Source organism: Leopardus geoffroyi, chromosome A1 (assembly GCF_018350155.1).
Source record: "Leopardus geoffroyi isolate Oge1 chromosome A1, O.geoffroyi_Oge1_pat1.0, whole genome shotgun sequence".
In the NCBI taxonomy this organism is placed as follows: Eukaryota; Metazoa; Chordata; class Mammalia; order Carnivora; family Felidae; genus Leopardus; species Leopardus geoffroyi.
In genome coordinates this window covers 153,023,282-153,043,739 of record NC_059326.1, presented here as the reverse complement: position 1 = coordinate 153,043,739, position 20,458 = coordinate 153,023,282, and the positions used below count along the sequence as shown (strand labels likewise).

The 20,458-nt window shown below is 39.0% G+C and overlaps 1 protein-coding gene across 1 annotated transcript in view; it reads right to left on the bottom strand.

Annotated features, from left to right (window-relative positions):
* ADGRV1 (adhesion G protein-coupled receptor V1) overlaps positions 1-20,458 on the bottom strand; it is a 568,614-nt gene that overhangs the window by 320,683 nt on the left and 227,473 nt on the right. Inside the window, 4 exon segments of the mRNA XM_045497872.1 lie at positions 1,260-1,399; positions 1,918-2,167; positions 13,447-13,631; positions 17,907-18,314. Of these exon segments, the coding sequence (XP_045353828.1) occupies positions 1,260-1,399; positions 1,918-2,167; positions 13,447-13,631; positions 17,907-18,314 (983 nt within the window).

The following is a 20,458-nucleotide window of genomic DNA, read 5'->3' as shown; positions in this document are numbered from 1 at the left end:
GGGAGGGGCAGAGAGAGGGACAAAGAGAATCCCAAGAAGACTCCTCACTGCTAGCTTGGAGCCCAATGTGGGGCTTGAACTCAAGAACCGTGAGATCATGACATGAGCCAAAACCAAGAGTCAGCTGCTTAACCTAAGGAGGTACCCAGGCGCCCCAATTCCTTTGAACCACATAAATTACTTAAAAGATTTTCTACGTTTCTGTCTTCATTTTTGTTTAAATTTTGAAGCCAGTTATATTTCATAAATGTTCTCCAGCGTTCTTTCAAAAGTTTCCTTCTATAATATCTGGCTTTTAACACAAAAACTTTGTAATGATTACAGCAAATACAGGGTTAGATGCCAAGCCTTGTGATCATGCCTCAGTGACTCTTGGTTGAGCCTCCTCCCTTTGATAGTGCCTCTTGAATCCTTTACTTTTCTAAGGACATAAAACTTCTTAGCCACAACAGCAGATTCAAGTTTGAAGCATTCATTATTAGTTACGTATCAAGGATGGCACAGTATCTATGTATTAAGTTTAAGATCTCTCACCAGGCATTCGAAATTTCAACTAAAAGATTTTTACACAAAGAAAAAGACTAACCAGAATTTTGCTGTTTGGAGGACAGTTACCCAACACAGCTGTTAAATGTATTTAGAATTTTAGTCTGTGCAGGTGAAAGTCAGAAATAAATAGAGCCTAGTGACTAAGCCCTCTGGGCCAGCCATGCCTGACCCTACAGCACTGATGGAGCTTCAGGCATTAGAACTGCTCAGAAACTGGAGGCCCTAGGCCAAGGAGATTCTACAGAAGAATCATTCTCTTCTTCTCATTCCTGTGCATGATTTAATTCTAAAATGTACTCTAAGCCACATGTGGACTAGAATTATAAATTCCTGCTAATTCCTCTAAACACAGAGCATCAGATTCAGAACTATAAGCCAGATGTTAGAGGCAAAAAGAATCTCCTTTCCTGCCCAACAAATTAACCAATAAACAAAGGAAGGTTATGTGAATTGAGTAGAACTCACACTAGGTCCAATGAGAGCAGTTATAATAAAGAAGTAATGTGTTAAACACATCTTTAAATTGTTGGGCTACACTTGCTACCTGCATAATGCCAATTTCCAATGCTGCTTTGTCATTTTATTGCAGGGATTTTTCTCCACTCTAAAGTCTCACCTGAGGCTACCCTGTATGTTCAGTACAAAAATTGGGCTCAACGGTGGTAGAATGGGGAAGGACTGAATTTTTATTTTAAAGAATTATTAAGTACCTTGCAGCAGCCTGATTCCAAAGGAGACACAGAGACGTGTGGGGAATAATCCTGGGCTCAGCAGCATAAATCCTATAGAGAACTTCATTGTTGTCAGTCAAGAGTTGTGAACTCTGTCCTTTCACACTCAAAGATAGTACCTGTAATGACAAAAAAGACAGAAAAATGGTGTTTTAAAATCAAAGGAAAAATCAATTCTGAACTTTGATTCATTTTCCTAGTCACTTAAATCACTTGCTTACTGCCACTACTTAAATAATTAGCTTACTTAGGAATGCAGGGAATCTGACTGGGTTTTCATTGCAAACATTTTACCTCCACTTGAGTTACCGAGCCATCTTCTGCAGACAATGCTCACTTTAACTGTCTGGCTTCATCATGAGTGGGGAACAGAATATGATATAATATTAGTGAAGGCTACATTTTTCACTTTCCCCACTATATATATTTTCCTCAAGAAAACATGAAGGAGCTATTTCCAACTATATTTGAGACTGCACATTCTACAAATAAGTTCATGAAGATGGGACATGTTTCATAATTAGCTCACCATGTGCAGTCCTGACCACAAATCTGATCGAGCAAATGCATTCTGAGGAGTGTGTCTACTAAGGTAAAATCAGATTCCAACTACAGAATTCTTTAAGTCATAGATTACCTTATTTTTCAGGGCATGAAGACTGTTTCCAGTTATAAACCACTGCTGGCTGCTATACTCTGTAAACTGGACTAATTCACAAGTCCTTTTTCCAGCCATTATTTCTGCATCTGGAACCTCCAATAACCTCTCTGGAACTCGAATATAATCACCTTCTTTTCCTTCAAACTTGTGACCATTGATTTGTTGAGGATACCAGTGAAGAGCCAGTATGGACAAATAGGGGCAACTGTTAAGGATGGTCTTGCTTCTGTAACAGAGAAGCAAAAGGCTGTGAAAAAAATGGTACGCATTTACGTACTCATATGCACTTCTATCTGTTAAAATGCATTACACAGGGGCTCTGTTCTTTATGCACAACCATGACATTACCAACCCAGAAGCAGTAAAGACAATGTGCTTTCAGTTCTTTTATGGTTAACTGTCAGGAAGGATTGTTTTCCACAGAACTTTCGGCATCCTTTTCCTGATTCCCCTTGTAATCCAAACCACGGGTTTTAGAAAGCTGAGAGCTATTTCACGGATATCAGATACAATCTGTGTCTTTTCTGTGTTAGTCACATCAGCATTGGTGGAATGGGTTGAGGAAAGGGTGCGCCATTAAACTGAAACCTCTGCTTTATTTAAGAATATTGTAGTCCAGGAAGATGGCGGCGTAGGAGGACGCTGGGCTCACCGCGCGTCCTGCTGATCAATTAGATTCCACCTACACCTGCCTAAATAACCCAGAAAACCGCCAGAGGATTAGCAGAACGGAGTCACCGGAGCCAAGCGCAGACGAGAGGCCCACGGAAGAGGGTAGGAAGGGCGGCGAGGCGGTGGGCGCTCCACGGACTGGCGGGAGGGAGCCGGGGCGGAGGGGCGGCTCGCCGGCCAAGCAGAGCCCCGGAGTCTGGCCTGCAAAAGCGGAGGGGCCTGACGGACTGTGTTCCGACAGCAAGCGCGACTTAGCGTCTGGGAGGTCATAAGTTAACAGCTCTGCTCAGAAAGCGGGAAGGCTGGAGGACAAAGGGAGGGAGAGCTGCTGAGCCCCCGGACGACAGAGCTCAGTTTGGTGGGGAACAAAGGCGCTCGCCAGCGCCATCTCCCCCGCCCATCCCCCAGCCAAAATCCCAAAGAGAACCAGTTCCTGCCAGGGAACTTCCTCGCTCCGCGCAAACACCCAACACTGTGCTTCTGCGGAGCCAAACCTCCGGCAGCGGATCTGACTCCCTCCCGCTGCCACAGGGCCCCTCCTGAAGTGGATCACCTAAGGAGAAGCGACCTAAGCCTGCCCCTCCTGCCCCTGTGCACCTTGCCTACCCACCCCAGCTAATACGCCAGATCCCCAGCATCACAAGCCTGGCAGTGTGCAAGTAGCCCAAACGGGCCACGCCACCCCACAGTGAATCCCGCCCCTAGGAGAGGAGAAGAGAAGGCACACACCAGTCGGACTGTGGCCCCAGCGGTGGGCCGGGGGCAGACATCAGGTCGGAGTGCGGCCCCGCCCACCAACTCCAGTTACACACCACAGCACAGGGGAAGTGCCCTGCAGGTCCTCACCACGCCAGGGACTATCCAAAATGACCAAGCGGAAAAATTCCCCTCAGAAGAATCTCCAGGAAATAACAACAGCTAATGAGCTGATCAAAAAGGATTTAAATAATATAACAGAAAGTGAATTTAGAATAATAGTCATAAAATTAATCGCCGGGCTTGAAAACAGTATACAGGACAGCAGAGAATCCCTTGCTACAGAGATCAAGGGACTAAGGAACAGTCACGAGGAGCTGAAAAACGCTTTAAATGAAATGCAAAACAAAATGGAGACCACCACAGCTCGGATTGAAGAGGCAGAGGAGAGAATAGGTGAACTAGAAGATAAAGTTATGGAAAAAGAGGAAGCTGAGAGAAAGAGAGATAAAAAAATCCAGGAGTATGAGGGGAAAATTAGAGAACTAAGTGATACACTAAAAAGAAATAATATACGCATAATTGGTATCCCAGAGGAGGAAGAGAGAGGGAAAGGTGCTGAAGGGGTACTTGAAGAAATAATAGCTGAGAACTTCCCTGAACTGGGGAAGGAAAAAGCCATTGAAATCCAAGAGGCACAGAGAACTCCCTTCAGACGGAACCTGAATCGATCTTCTGCACGACATATCATAGTGAAACTGGCAAAATACAAGGATAAAGAGAAAATTCTGAAAGCAGCAAGGGGTAAACGTGCCCTCACATATAAAGGGAGACCTATAAGACTCGTGACTGATCTCTCTTTTGAAACTTGGCAGGCCAGAAAGAATTGGCACGAGATTTTCAGTGTGCTAGACAGAAAAAATATGCAGCCGAGAATCCTTTATCCAGCAAGTCTGTCATTTAGAATAGAAGGAGAGATAAAGGTCTTCCCAAACAAACAAAAACTGAAGGAATTTGTCACCACTAAACCAGCCCTACAAGAGATCCTAAGGGGGACCCTGTGAGACAAAATACCAGAGACATCACTACAAGCATAAAACATACAGACATCACAATGACTCTAAACCCATATCTTTCTATAATAACACTGAATATAAATGGATTAAATGCGCCAACCAAAAGACATAGGGTATCAGAATGGATAAAAAAACAAGACCCATCTATTTGCTGTCTACAAGAGACTCATTTTAGACCTGAGGACACCTTTAGATTGAGAGTGAGGGGATGGAGAACTATTTATCATGCTACTGGAAGCCAAAAGAAAGCTGGAGTAGCCATACTTATATCAGACAAACTAGACTTTAAATTAAAGGCTGTAACAAGAGATGAAGAAGGACATTATATAATAGTTACAGGGTCTATCCATCAGGAAGAGCTAACAATTATAAATGTCTATGCGCCGAATACCGGAGCCCCCAAATATATAAAACAACTACTCATAAACATAAGCAACCTTATTGATAAGAATGTGGTAATTGCAGGGGACTTTAACACCCCACTTACAGAAATGGATAGATCATCTAGACACACGGTCAATAAAGAAACAAGGGCCCTGAATGAGACATTGGATCAGATGGACTTGACAGATATATTTAGAACTCTGCATCCCAAAGCAACAGAATATACTTTCTTCTCGAGTGCACATGGAACATTCTCCAAGATAGATCATATACTGGGTCACAAAACAGCCCTCCATAAGTTTACCAGAATTGAAATTATACCATGCATACTTTCAGACCACAATGCTATGAAGCTTGAAATCAACCACAGAAAAAAGTCTGGAAAACCTCCAAAAGCATGGAGGTTAAAGAGCACCCTACTAACGAATGAGTGGGTCAACCAGGCAATTAGAGAAGAAATAAAAAAATATATGGAAACAAACGAAAATGAAAATACAACAATCCAAACGCTTTGGGACGCAGCGAAGGCAGTCCTGAGAGGAAAATACATTGCAATCCAGGCCTATCTCAAGAAACAAGAAAAATCCCAAATACAAAATCTAACAGCACACCTAAAGGAAATGGAAGCAGAACAGCAAAGGCAGCCTAAACCCAGCAGAAGAAGAGAAATAATAAAGATCAGAGCAGAAATAAACAATATAGAGTCTAAAAAAACTGTAGAGCAGATCAACGAAACCAAGAGTTGGTTTTTTGAAAAAATAAACAAAATTGACAAACCTCTAGCCAGGCTTCTCAAAAAGAAAAGGGAGATGACCCAAATAGATAAAATCATGAATGAAAATGGAATTATTACAACCAATCCCTCAGAGATACAAACAATTATCAGGGAATACTATGAAAAATTATATGCCAACAAATTGGACAACCTGGAAGAAATGGACAAATTCCTGAACACCCACACTCTTCCAAAACTCAACCAGGAGGAAATAGAAAGCTTGAACAGACCCATCACCACCGAAGAAATTGAATCGGTTATTAAAAATCTCCCAACAAATAAGAGTCCAGGACCAGATGGCTTCCCAGGGGAGTTCTACCAGACGTTTAAAGCAGAGATAATACCTATCCTTCTCAAGCTATTCCAAGAAATAGAAAGGGAAGGAAAACTTCCAGACTCATTCTATGAAGCCAGTATTACTTTGATTCCTAAACCAGACAGAGACCCAGTAAAAAAAGAGAACTACCGGCCAATATCCCTGATGAATACAGATGCAAAAATTCTCAATAAGATACTAGCAAATCGAATTCAACGGCATATAAAAAGAATTATTCACCACGATCAAGTGGGATTCATTCCTGGGATGCAGGGCTGGTTCAACATTCGCAAATCAATCAACTTGATACATCACATTAACAAAAAAAAAGAGAAGAACCATATGATCCTGTCAATCGATGCAGAAAAGGCCTTTGACAAAATCCAGCACCCTTTCTTAATAAAAACCCTTGAGAAAGTCGGGATAGAAGGAACATACTTAAAGATCATAAAAGCCATTTATGAAAAGCCCACAGCTAACATCATCCTCAACGGGGAAAAACTGAGAGCTTTTTCCCTGAGATCAGGAACACGACAGGGATGCCCACTCTCACCGCTGTTGTTTAACATAGTGCTGGAAGTTCTAGCATCAGCAATCAGACAACAAAAGGAAATCAAAGGCATCCAAATTGGCAAAGATGAAGTCAAGCTTTCGCTCTTTGCAGATGACATGATATTATACATGGAAAATCCGATAGACTCCACCAAAAGTCTGCTAGAATTGATACATGAATTCAGCAAAGTTGCAGGATACAAAATCAATGTACAGAAATCAGTTGCATTCTTATACACTAACAATGAAGCAACAGAAAGACAAATAAAGAAACTGATCCCATTCACAATTGCACCAAGAAGCATAAAATACCTAGGAATAAATCTAACCAAAGATGTAAAGGATCTGTATGCTGAAAACTATAGAAAGCTTACGAAGGAAATTGAAGAAGATTTAAAGAAATGGAAAGACATTCCCTGCTCATGGATTGGAAAAATAAATATTGTCAAAATGTCAATACTACCCAAAGCTATCTACACATTCAATGCAATCCCAATCAAAATTGCACCAGCATTCTTCTCGAAACTAGAACAAGCAATCCTAAAATTCATATGGAACCACAAAAGGCCCCGAATAGCCAAAGGAATTTTGAAGAAGAAGACCAAAGCAGGAGGCATCACAATCCCAGACTTTAGCCTCTACTACAAAGCTGTCATCATCAAGACAGCATGGTATTGGCACAAAAACAGACACATAGACCAATGGAATAGAATAGAAACCCCAGAACTAGACCCACAAACGTATGGTCAACTCATCTTTGACAAAGCAGGAAAGAACATCCAATGGAAAAAAGACAGCCTCTTTAACAAATGGTGCTGGGAGAACTGGACAGCAACATGCAGAAGGTTGAAACTAGACCACTTTCTCATACCATTCACAAAAATAAACTCAAAATGGATAAAGGACCTGAATGTGAGACAGGAAACCATCAAAACCTTAGAGGAGAAAGCAGGAAAAGACCTCTCTGACCTCAGCCGTAGCAATCTCTTACTCGACACATCCCCAAAGGCAAGGGAATTAAAAGCAAAAGTGAATTACTGGGACCTTATGAAGATAAAAAGCTTCTGCACAGCAAAGGAAACAACCAACAAAACTAAAAGGCAACCAACGGAATGGGAAAAGATATTTGCAAATGACATATCAGACAAAGGGCTAGTATCCAGAATCTATAAAGAGCTCACCAAACTCCACACCCGAAAAACAAATAACCCAGTGAAGAAATGGGCAGAAAACATGAATAGACACTTCTCTAAAGAAGACATCCGGATGGCCAACAGGCACATGAAAAGATGTTCAGCGTCGCTCCTTATCAGGGAAGTACAAATCAAAACCACACTCAGGTATCACCTCACGCCAGTCAGAGTGGCCAAAATGAACAAATCAGGAGACTATAGATGCTGGCGAGGATGTGGAGAAACGGGAACCCTCTTGCACTGTTGGTGGGAATGCAAATTGGTGCAGCCGCTCTGGAAAACAGTGTGGAGGTTCCTCAGAAAATTAAAAATAGACCTACCCTATGACCCAGCAATAGCACTGCTGGGAATTTATCCAAGGGATACAGGAGTACTGATGCATAGGGGCACTTGTACCCCAATGTTCATAGCAGCACTCTCAACAATAGCCAAATTATGGAAAGAGCCTAAATGTCCATCAACTGATGAATGGATAAAGAAATTGTGGTTTATATACACAATGGAATACTACGTGGCAATGAGAAAAAATGAAATATGGCCTTTTGTAGCAACGTGGATGGAACTGGAGAGTGTGATGCTAAGTGAAATAAGCCATACAGAGAAAGACAGATACCATTTGGTTTCACTCTTATGTGGACCCTGAGAAACGTAACAGGAACCTGTGGGGGAGGGGGAGGAAAAAAGGAAAAAAAAAAAAAAAAAAAAGAGGTTAGAGTGGGAGAGAGCCAAAGCATAAGAGACTGTTAAAAACTGAGAACAAACTGAGGGTTGATGGGGGGTGGGAGGGAGGAGAGGGTGGGTGATGGGTATTGAGGAGGGCACCTTTTGGAATGAGCACTGGGTGTTTTATGGAAACCAATTTGGACAATAAATTTCATATATTATAAAAAAAAAAAAAATTCAATAAAAATTTATTCAATAAATATAAAAAAAAAAAAAAAAAGAAAAAAAAAAAAAAAAAAAAGAATATTGTAAACCTTATACACCCAGAGCCACGTTTTCATCAAGGGTTTACCTCATCTCTTTCTGCTCCATCAGAGCATTTCAAATCCAACCATGTGACTGATAAGAGAAACTGCCTAGAGCTGGGATCTTTATCCATTCAACAACTCTGTTTTAAACACCCTAGGCATAAGATGGGCTTAGTGAAAGTGCTTCCAAACCTCAGTGTGTGTTGAAATCACTTGGAAGCTTGTTTGAAAATACAGATTTCTAAATCACATCCCAGACTTACTAAATGAGAATCCTTGCCTGGAGAGGAGGTTAGGTGTCCTACAAATCTTTTTTTTTTTTTTTTAAGTTTGTTTATTTATTTATTGTGAGAGAGCATGAGCAGGGGAAGAGCAGAGAGAAAGGAAGAGAGAGAATCCCAAGCTCTCTCTCCACGCTGACAGCACAGAGCCTGATGCAGTGCTCGATACCATGAGATTATGACCTGAGCTGAAATCCAAGTGTCAGATGTTTAGCTGACTGAGCCACCCAGGGGCCGGCCCCTCCAATCTTTTTTTAACCCCCAAAGAATGTAATAAATCTTGTCTTGGACCCATCATAGTTACAAAGAAGAGATACAAAGATGAATCAGATCTGAAACCTGCCTAAAAAAATTTGGAGAATATTATGATTTTAGGGTAAAAATTGTGCATTAAATGTTAAAAGTTATATGGGCCACAACAAGCAGAGAGTATGTATAATTAAATAATGGAGATAATGATGCCTTGTCAAAATCCCTAACCTGGGAGATGGAGCTGAGAATTTTAAATAGAAGATCTAAGGAAGAAAAGGAAAGGAGGGGAGGGCTTTTTCTCTAGTTATATTCTCTCTCTTAAAAAAAATCTTCCATAATTTTAACTACCACATTTGAATCAGTGCCTTCAAATATCTATCTTTAATCCAGTCATTCACGTAAGCTCTAGACCCCTGTTGTACAGGACTCCTAAATCATCTCAAGCTATGTAAACCACCCACACCTTCACAACAGCTCACCAAAACCTCACCTCTTAATATCCTCATTCAGCCTCTCACATCTTCACTGGTGACTCTAAGCTAAAAGCTGCAGCCCCTGCCCTGGTACAATGCCGCTGAGACCAGCGGCCACATGGCTGCATACCTTCTGCCCACTCTCCCTGGAATCTAATGAGATTTAGTCCATCAGCGTCATCCTGGATGCCATTACCTTGGGATGCTGAGACCTATCTAGCATGCACTGGCTCTACCCAGCTTTGACACTACAGTGCCAAATTCCTGGCCCATCTGTCTGGGAAATAACTATATTCCCCCTGATACTTTAACCTCCTATATCTACACCCTTCTACCACACTCACTTTAATCAATCCCACAGTCTGTTTGACACCCCAGCTGATGTGAAAGGGGGAGAACCCCACATTAACATGTAGAATGGTACCACTACAAATCCACTGACCAACTGCAGCTGGGCCCTCAATACACTGACATTGTTTTAACTTGGCTTCCAATTGTTCTAGATGCCATCATTCTCCTCAGCATCCCTGCTCAATTCCCAAATCCTTCACCCTCAGTAGCTGCCACTGAATACTGCTTAAGACAATGTATAAATAACACACATTGCTGGGGCGCCTGGGTGGCGCAGTCGGTTAAGCGTCCGACTTCAGCCAGGTCGTGATCTCGCGGTCTGTGAGTTCGAGCCCCGCGTCAGGCACTGGGCTGATGGCTCAGAGCCTGGAGCCTGTTTCCGATTCTGTGTCTCCCTCTCTCTCTGCCCCTCCCCCGTTCATGCTCTGTCTCTCTCTGTCCCAAAAATGAATAAACGTTGAAAAAAAATAAATTAAAAAAAAAAACAAAACACACACATTGGAATGGTCAACAACTTTAGAGTTTTCCAAGTAAAAAATCTGGTGTTGATTACTCTCTTATTTTTGAAGTTTATTTTGTCACCTATATGGTAATTTTACCACTAAATTGTTTTCAAAGTACCATCTTCCCCATGTCCCTGCTTCAATTTCAGGCCTCATCTTACCTGAGCAATCATCCCCTATGTAGTCTTCCTATTTCTTGATTTATCATCTTCTTCAGCCTTTGACACTGTCCTCGACATGATGGTTCTAAAATCCTGAGTCTGATTCTTTCAAACACACATGAATCCTACCTATCTTATTCTATATTGGGTCTTTTTTTCTTTTTTTAATGTTTATTTATTTTTGAGACAGAAAGAGACAGAGCATGAACGGGGGAGGGTCAGAGAGAGAGGGAGACACAGAATCTGAAGCAATCTCCAGGCTCTGAGCTGTCAGCACAGAGCCCGATGTGGGGCTCGAACTCACAGACCATGAGATCATGACCTGAGCCGAAGTCAGACGCTTAACCGACTGAGCCACCCAGGCGCCCCTATATTGGGTCTTTAAAGGTTGATGATCTCCCGAAACACACCACACTATTCTTGGCTGACTGCCAATGCACATGCTGTTTCCTTCTGGACAACTCAGAAGGGAAGATAAGTCTATGGAGAGGAAACACATGGCAAAAAACATATTGATTCATTTCTTTATTCTAGTCACTCATTATACCATAACCACTGAGGATCTACCACATACCAGAGACCATTCCAGGCCTGGGAATACATTAGGCAACAAGGCAGAAAGGTAACTCCTTTTGTGTATCCTATACTCTTTGAGTTCTCACTATGCCTTTGAGGTCACAAATATGGGAGCCAACATTCAAAGCAAGGTAGATGGTTCACATCTAAGACAACCTCAATATCATAATGATCTTGCACAAATATAGAAAAACAAAAGGAAAAGATTGGCACTATGGGGAATTATAAAGTTATAAACTATTTGATTTCATTGAACAACAGAGCTGAACATAATTCAAGAGAGAAAAACAATAAAGGATGTTTTTTAACCACACACACACATACTGGCCTCACTGCAAACTTACATGAAGTAAAGAAATGATCCATTTCAGAGGTTTCTGAAGACATTAGGGACATGTATAAAAGGTAGTGAGTAGCTGAACTAATCACTGGTCTCAGACAGATATTTAGGACCAGTGGTGAAGACTGGAGAAGGGGCCTCCTAAAAAGGTATGCAGAGCTTTGCTGATGAACTCCATTAAGAAAACCTCAATCCTTAGGACTCACTCATTAGAGTTAAGAGTACAGCATAAAAGGATGCTGGTTTTGTACCTTAACCTCAAATCAGACCCCAGCACTAACCTGGGATGAAAGTTGTGGGCACTTTATAGCCACAGGGGTGGCTTGTTACAAAACAAGTGGTTACAGTCTCTTCTGACCACAAGGCATAGTGGTCAGCAGGGGATGGGGAATTACGCAGGCCTGAACTGACATCTCACCACGACTAATCGTGTGACCCTTGACAAGCTGAGTTAAGGTCTCTCCACTTCTATACCTGTAAATGGGAATAATGAAAGTTCTAGCCCTATCTTTGACCAGCTGTTTACAATGATCTTTTATAAGAAGAAAATATAATTTTTAGTAAGGATTAGGTTGAACCATATGAAAAGTCCAATATATTATACTTTCTTTTACCTACAAAAAAGGCAACTTCGTACTGTTCAATCTAGTACAAAGTTGAGGACTGGAGCAGAGGTACAGTTAATACCAGTCTTCTCATTTTATTCCTTGATCTCCCTTGTAACCTTTTATATCTGGATTGACTATTTCTTTGAACCTCACGTGTCTTGGGATCTAAGAGCTAAAGCTAAAAGTTTTACATATTCAACCCATATATTAATTAATCTGTCAAAGTTTATAAAGGGCACTAAGTAGATGTCTGAAATTATTATCCCAGATTTTTAAAATATGGCCTCCAAAATATTCCTGAATTTCAATGTGACTTAAATGCTGATGAAGGCATTAAAAGGAATTACATAAACACTTTTAATCAGAGATGTTTCATTAAATAATAGTCACTGCTTCTTTTTTATTTCTATTTATTTATTTTATTTCCACCTTAATTTTCCAATTGCACTTATTCCCACAACTGCTCTCTTCTATTAAAGGTAAGGGCAATAATCTTCCTTCCTTCCTTCCTTCCTTCCTTCCTTCCTTCCTTCCTTCCTTCCTTTCTTTTACATCCAAGTTAGTTAGCAAATAGTGCAATACTGATTTCAGGAGTAGATTCCAGTGGTTCATCCCCTGTGTATAACACCCAGTCACCACTTTTTAAATAGCCTGTATTACTCTGTGAGAATTGGAAGGAAATCTCCATTTTTAACCAGCTTCTATTGTCAGCCATTTTTATATTAAATCAAATAGAAATAAAACATTTTTAGATCACTTTACTAGTTATCCAATTTACTTTCTGAATGTAATTTAAAATACCATGACTTCTGAAGAACACTAACATATAGTTACAAAATTAATTATATAGTTGATAATGAACATGAGCCACATTTTATTTTTTCCTTTTCCTCTTGCTTGCTTTCTGCCATGAAACAACTACTCCAAAGTTGAATAACACTGGGAGAGCTGCTTCCAAATACATAAAACTGGACCATAACTTCACCGCAACAGTACATCAGAACATGTCTAAAAGTTGGAATCACCTTCCTTTTTTTTCTCTGTTCAGAATATATCTTCTATTATATCATAAGAGTAAGCAATAAGCCATTTTTTTAATTCTTAAAAGACCTTTCAAAACAAGAGGAACGTATTGCTGACAGGATACATTCATTTTTCTTGATGTAGTTACTATGTTTTCTTCAAATAATTACTTCATTTGCCCATTAGATACAATGCATTGACTGTATAATCCTTAGTTACAACATTTAAATGTGAATTTGCATTGCATATTACTTTGTAAACTATGAAGGAATACATATCAAGTATGATTTAAAAATACTTACTTTTCACCAGGAGAGCCACAGGTAACATCAGCCAGCAGAGAAAAGGCAAAATTCTCAGTCACTTCAATGAAGTGACTGAATCCCCTAGTGTCTTTGCGCTTTGGGTTAATAAGAGCACAGAGTATTTCATAAAAAAGATTTCGATTTTCAATACTGAATGCCTGGCTTTTTCCTTCAATAGTTATCTAGAAAAAAAAATTCCAGTATGAAAAAAAGTCTTCAAAAATAACCTGCTTAAATGATATGTATGGTACAGTACATGTTCTTTAACACTTCTTTAAACTAGCAGAGGCACCTGGGTGGCTCAGTTGGTTAAGGGTCCAACTTACAGCTCAGGTCACCACCTGGAGGTTCGTGAGTGCGAGCCCCACATCAGGCTCTGTGCTGACAGCTGAGAACCTGGAGGCTGCTTCGGATACTGTGTCTCCTCTCTCTGCCCCTTCCCCGCCTCCCCCCTCTCTCTCTCAAAAATAAACATTATTTTTTTTTTAAAGTAGCAAAATAAGGAAGAATCTATGAAGAATTTAAGAAAAACTGGTATAAAAATATTTCAAATTTACTTGCACTTTAAAAAGCATAATCATTTCTTAAGAAAAGCCATGATCAGCAAAACATATTTTTTTATTTAATAGCTAGATGGTTGCATGGATCGCTTATTCTTAACTATAATAATGAACATCACGAATATTAAAATTAATCTCACTTTTGGATCTACCCGGGAAATAAAAATAAGTACAAGAATATTTGCCAATAAAAAAGCAAGATTATTCTTGATTACCTGGCTTTCAATGAACAGACATCACTGCCTATCACTAAATTTCTCAAACATCAAATAAAAATATCCTTTTCTAATCAAGAGTAGTCAGCAGCTCCTGGCATTCTTGCCTTTATCTGGAAGTATGAGGCTTCCTACCTTAAAAAACCAGGTTATTTGTTGTTTGAGGGACAAGGAGAGTAAGAGGAAAATAGCTTTCATGATTTATTTTGGTTTTCTTTGCCAGAATGACAGGGACCACATCTTTATTGTTAGATTAAGCACGGGTATAAAGCCATTGATTTGTTATTCCATTATTCTTATATACCTGAGAAGTCTCTATAAATTCTTCAAAATCCAGATTAGTCATCACTTTCTCTGTGATTTATACACTGTGCCCCACCTGTCAATAAACATCACTCTCTTTGTAACTTGCACATACCTTTATTAATGAATTTTTGACAACACTGAGATGATCTGTCTGTTGCTACTACCAGTGGAGTTTTAAAGTTTTTTAATTTACACAGAGCCAAACTGATAGCTGAACTCAAGATCTAAGTTTATAAGAATATCCATCTCAAAGATAGTAAGGAAGAATGGAGAAAAATCCACAAAGAAAAGATGATAAAAGATACAAAGTAAATTTATCTGGCAACAAAACCAAGTAAAAATTTAACAAATAAAAATTACAATGAAGAAAAGCAAACAGCTCACTGACTATTGAAACAATCAAACTGAATACAATGGAAAATCAGCTCAGGATATGCTTCCAGAACTCCGAGAAAATGTAACAGATAAATAAAACAAATCCATGAGATCCAACAAGCATATAAAAGAGCTGGCAGAAGCAAAAAATAAAAATAAAAAAAATAACCCCCCCCCCCCCAGAGTTCCTTGATAAGCTAAAGAAACAGTCATGTCTAAAAATGCAAAGCTTGTTATACTCAAAAAAAGAAACACCAACAGATGCACTGGGTGATTGTTAAATATTATTTCAAGTGTTAAAAAAAAATCCTACCAGAAACCAGATAGGAAAGAAAAATTACCAAAAGAGAAACAAAAATTCAGTTTGACATCAGACTTTTTTATAAATGAAATGCCAGAAGCCAACAGAGCAACATGTGCAGTTTTAAGAATTAAAGGTTGTCATCCAAGAAGGCTGGAGCCACCCAACCTTCCATTCATATTCAAGGGAAATACAAAGTTTCTTCTGGTAAAGCACTCAATAAGTAAAACAAAGTGGCCATTTATATAATCCCTGCTTTGTATGGGTGCTGTTGTCAGCACTGACCTACAACATTAGCTGTCTTTTCACTTTCCGTGGGGTGTATGCAGAAAGAAATTTTGTTTAACTTCAAACTTACATATTAAAAACGATTCATCCATGTTTTCTATGAATACTTTCATGGTATCAGTTTTACAATCTCTGATCTGTCTGAGATTTATTTTGGAATAGTGTTTAGGATAGAGATCCAGCTCTATTTATCTTACAAATGGTTAAAAACAGCTACATCAAAAACATTTACAGAATAAAAATTTTTAACCCATTAATCTGAAATGTCACTTTTATGATGTGTGGAGTTTTCATGTGTGCTTGCATTTATTTCTGTACTTTCTGTCCTCTTCCATCCTCTCAGTGTCTATGTCTGCACCAGTGTCACTGTGTTTTAATCATTGCAAGTTCATAATATAGTTTCATATTTGTGGTGTGGTGAGGTCCCTATCATTTTTCTTCTTATTCACAAAATTTCTGCCCATTCTCACATGTATATCCTCCAGGTCAACAATGACATCACTTTGTCCAGTTTAAAAAATACAAAATAACTTACTGATATTTTGATAGGGACTATATTGCTTTTATAGGTTTATTTACAGGAAACTGTTGTCTTTATGATGCTGAGTCTTCCTATGGTGGGACAAGGTATAAATTTCTCTTTACTCAAGTTGTTCAGGGGAATTCAGGAGAATTTTTCAGTTTTATTTATATAGTATTAAGTATAATATTATATAAAACATATTATAAAATATATAAAACTATTGAATAAGTCAGCTACTCAAATCACCAGAATTAAATAATGACATACATATAAAAATTGAATTTGAGAAGACAATATGCCATACATTAAAAAAATTTTAATAACAATACATTTTGAAAACAATGTTTGCTAATGATTACTCAAAAAGAATTACAAAAAAAGTTAATTATATTTTTTCATGAGTTTCTTTCATAATTCAGTTTTACTACTCATGACAGATCCAATGAAAAGCAAACAATATGTACTACTTGACAATGCTAGTTAAAGAAATGTTGATTCTACACCAATAATATACAGTTCTCTTACATAGCTTATTGAGGAAATAGAATGTCCTTATCTTCTCTAAATCACATGAAATAAGGTTCTCTTTTCTGAAATGGAGCTACTGTGCATTCTTTCCCTCTTCGTGGCCAAAATCAACATGTTATTGTCCTAGGCCATTTCATTATTAGAGAGTTTAAGTAACAATATTTCCCACTGTGAATTCCTTTTTTTTTTTAAGTTTATTTATTTATTTTGAGAGAAAGAGAGTGTCTACGAGTGGGGTATGGGCAGAGAGAGAGGAGAGAGAGAATCCCAAGCAGACTCCGTGCTGTCAGCACAGAGCCTGATGCGGGGTTCGATCCTAGGAACCGTGAGATCACGACCTGAGCAGAAATCAAGAGTCGGATGCTCAACCGACTGAGACACCCAGGCACCCCATCCCATAGTGAATTCTTATCTCTAGAACTTTCTCTGCATGAAATAGCAGTCACTTCTCTTTGTTTTAAAAGCTATTTGGCAAGACTCCCTCTTCTTGCCTATGTACTTTATAATTTTCTTTTCTACCCTTCAGGCATCGTATTTTAAGAGACCACATGAGAAGTAAAATAGGAATGATAATCTAAAACTCCGCTGTTAGTATTTTAAGTACTTAAAGGGTCACTATGTAAAAATACACCATTTATAAATTCATATGCATGCATTCAAAAATTTTCATGCTTGTACATAAATATATTACTAAGAAATATCTTGATTAAGAAAGTCCCAAATAAATCCCTATAGAGTCTTTTCCTTTAATAATAATTCTTTGCAGATCTCGTCTTTCATTTACATTTTTAGGATGTTGCATTTCCTTTTAATTTCATTACTGGCATTACTCTAAATAAATAAATGGGTTAAAAATAAGACCTGGTTGATCTAAGTCCACATCAATTTGAATGCCTGCAAATATTTGGTCATTCCTTATTTCTTCTTCTCTGAGAGAAGGTGCCCTGTTCAGTGCCCAGGAGGAGCAGAAAACAAGCAGAGAACAACAGCTCCTGTTCATGGAAAAACTATGTAATCTAGTCCAAGTCCTTTCTACGGGCTCAGAAAACTGAGATGAAATCTCACAAGATATTCGTCCAGCCTCTGGAGGTTAGCTTCTGACATCTGGTGCCCCCTTTCAGACAATGGGCTGTCCTTGCCACTACAGATTACTGATTATTCTCCGGGCTTAAGATTGAGCTTTCCAGACAGACATCGGCAAAATTACAGTGTCTGATATGATGAATTCCATTCTTATGTTCATAAATTTAACCCTATCATAATTTCTTGATAACTAACATTATTTACTGTTTTTTTTTTTTTTTCATTTTTTAAATGAAATTTTACTAATCCAGCTGCTAACGCTTGCAAGGGCGTCTTACCTTGTCTGTTAAATGAATCACAGCGCTTAGCTGTTCATCTGTGTTCTCCATTGCCACTTTCATGCTGATGCTGTGGAGTACTCTGTTAAGAATGTCACCATCCAGGGGCTGCTGTAACTGATCCGCAAGTCCCCAAAAGGACTGTGAATCCGCATCAGAAACGAGGGTGATGTTAGCAGTCCCATATACTTTATCAATTCTGGCCCCACCTTTTGGGTCAAAGAGCACAATCTGGAAGCGTTTAGGAAAAGGATTTAAAGACCCTGTGTCTGGTGTTAGGATGACATCCAGTACGGTGTTCCTCTGGCCAGGTTCAAAGACCAAAGTGCCTTCAGTTCTCACAAAATCCTTCCCTGAAAGAGCTGGAGAGATGAGCGTACGGCCAATTTTTTCAGCACTCCTCAACTCCTAGAAATTAAACAACACCACTGAAGTGAAACTGTTAACACCTCTGATTTTGTCCTGAACAAACTCTACCTTCTTAAACAAATCCTGTTTCTCTTAAACAAACTGATGGGCCATAACAACATTAATACTAAAACATGGGTTCTTACATTTGCTCTAATCTCCTAAGATAAATGAGATAAATACATAGTGATGAAGTTAGGAAAGACAGATGCCTTAGAACAGCTCAAGGAAGAGAACTAGAAAAGAGATGCCACTATTGCCTCATGGAATTTCTGCAGTTGTAAACACACTGAAAACTGTGCTTTATTTTTTTAACATTTATTTATTTTTTGAAAGACAGAGATGAGCGGTGGAGGGGCAGAGAAAGAGGGAATCACAGAATTCAAACCAGGCTCCAGGCTCTGAGCTGTCAGTACAGAGCCCGACGTAGGAGTTGAACTCAGGAACGGCGAGATCACGATCTGAGCCGGAGTCCGACACTTAACCGACTGAGCCACCCAACTGCCCCTGAAAACTGTGCTTTAAATAATTCATGCTGCATAATAGAAGTATGGAGGAAATGAGAGAATATTTATATCTTCCTTCTCACCTAAAAAATTTGGGAGGATGGAGTTTGGAGGAGTACAAAGAAGGAAGAGGGGAAGAAGGAGGAGGCAGAAAAAATTGGTCTCTTGTTGGTTACACTTAAGATACGAAAATGCCCTAAATATTAGGTCCTGGCCATATGTACTTCTGATTTTCTCCAAATTATGGTTATTAAAAGATTTTTTATTTTTAAGTGAAGCCTGAGAACTTAGGAAAGAAAAGGTAATGTACATTCATTCACAACTGAGCAAACAAATATTACACTCTCGTGTGTGCTAGAAAACTGTGGACGCAGATGTGAACACAGAACACCTGCATTCATGAAACCTGTTCTAGCAGAAGATATAGGTAGTACAAAAGTTAGAGAATCAACAACATAATTTTACATGAAGATGAATTTTTTGAAGAAAAATAAGACTACACAAGGGGATACAGGGTGATGGTAAGGGTACTATTTTAAAGAAGGTTGGTCATAGAAGATCCTGATGTGATATGTGAGCAGAGACCTCAGTGACATAAGCAAACAGGCCATAAGGGATCTGACGGGAAATATTGCAAAAGTCCTGAGATGGGAACCATCTTAAAATGTCAGATGAAGAACCAGGAAGCCAGTGTGATCAGAAGGATGAAATGAGAAGAAGCTGACATGAGAGAGGTGGGCAGGGTCAGACCATGTACATCCATTATACAGAGAATGGCAGGAAGACACTGGGGATTCCAGCAGTATAATGACACATTTTATCTCATATTTTCCTGAGTGTTCTGGCTCTTGTGCACAGGCTAGAGCAGGGGGTGAACATGGAGGCAAAGAGAAGAGATGGGACATTTCTGCATTACTTCATGCAAAACACAGCTATAGGCCTACCTAAAAATAACTGGAATTGGTGATGTTTTCACTCTCTGATATCTTTACATCCCTTAACTTTATGTCACAAATACATAGATATAAAGGAGCTTATGTTAAGACAATAGTATTCATGTACAGAGAATGCTGACCCACCAAAAGTATGCATGCTACAGCTACTATTTGACTATATTATTATAATCTATGTAAAGTAAAATGAAAATTGATATCTTTGTAACAGTATAGTAATTTAGTCCATAATTATTTTCTCATCCTTGCCAGCTACTAGAAAATAGAATTTTAGGTCTCTGTCTTCTACTTATGTCAGCATTCAGAGAGACAAAATGCAGTGGCAATGAAGGAATAGGAAAATAAAGTACCAGAAAGGTGAGACTTTCCTTTCTGTTTTTAAATTACATTTTTAATTTTGAGAAAACTGCAGATTCACATGCAGTTATGAGATGTAATAAAGAGTGATGCCCCGCACCCTTTATTCCAGGTCACTCTTTGGTAACATCTTCCATAACAATAATATATCTAGGATATTGACATGAATATAGTCAACATACAGAACATTTTCAACACAACAGGGATCCTTCATGTTGATTTTCATAGTGGTCATAAAAATGCTACGAGTTACATGCCAGTGACAGCATGTGTTTTTCAAGGAATCATTTATGGTGAATCGAGAAAGAATATAAATGAATGTGATAGA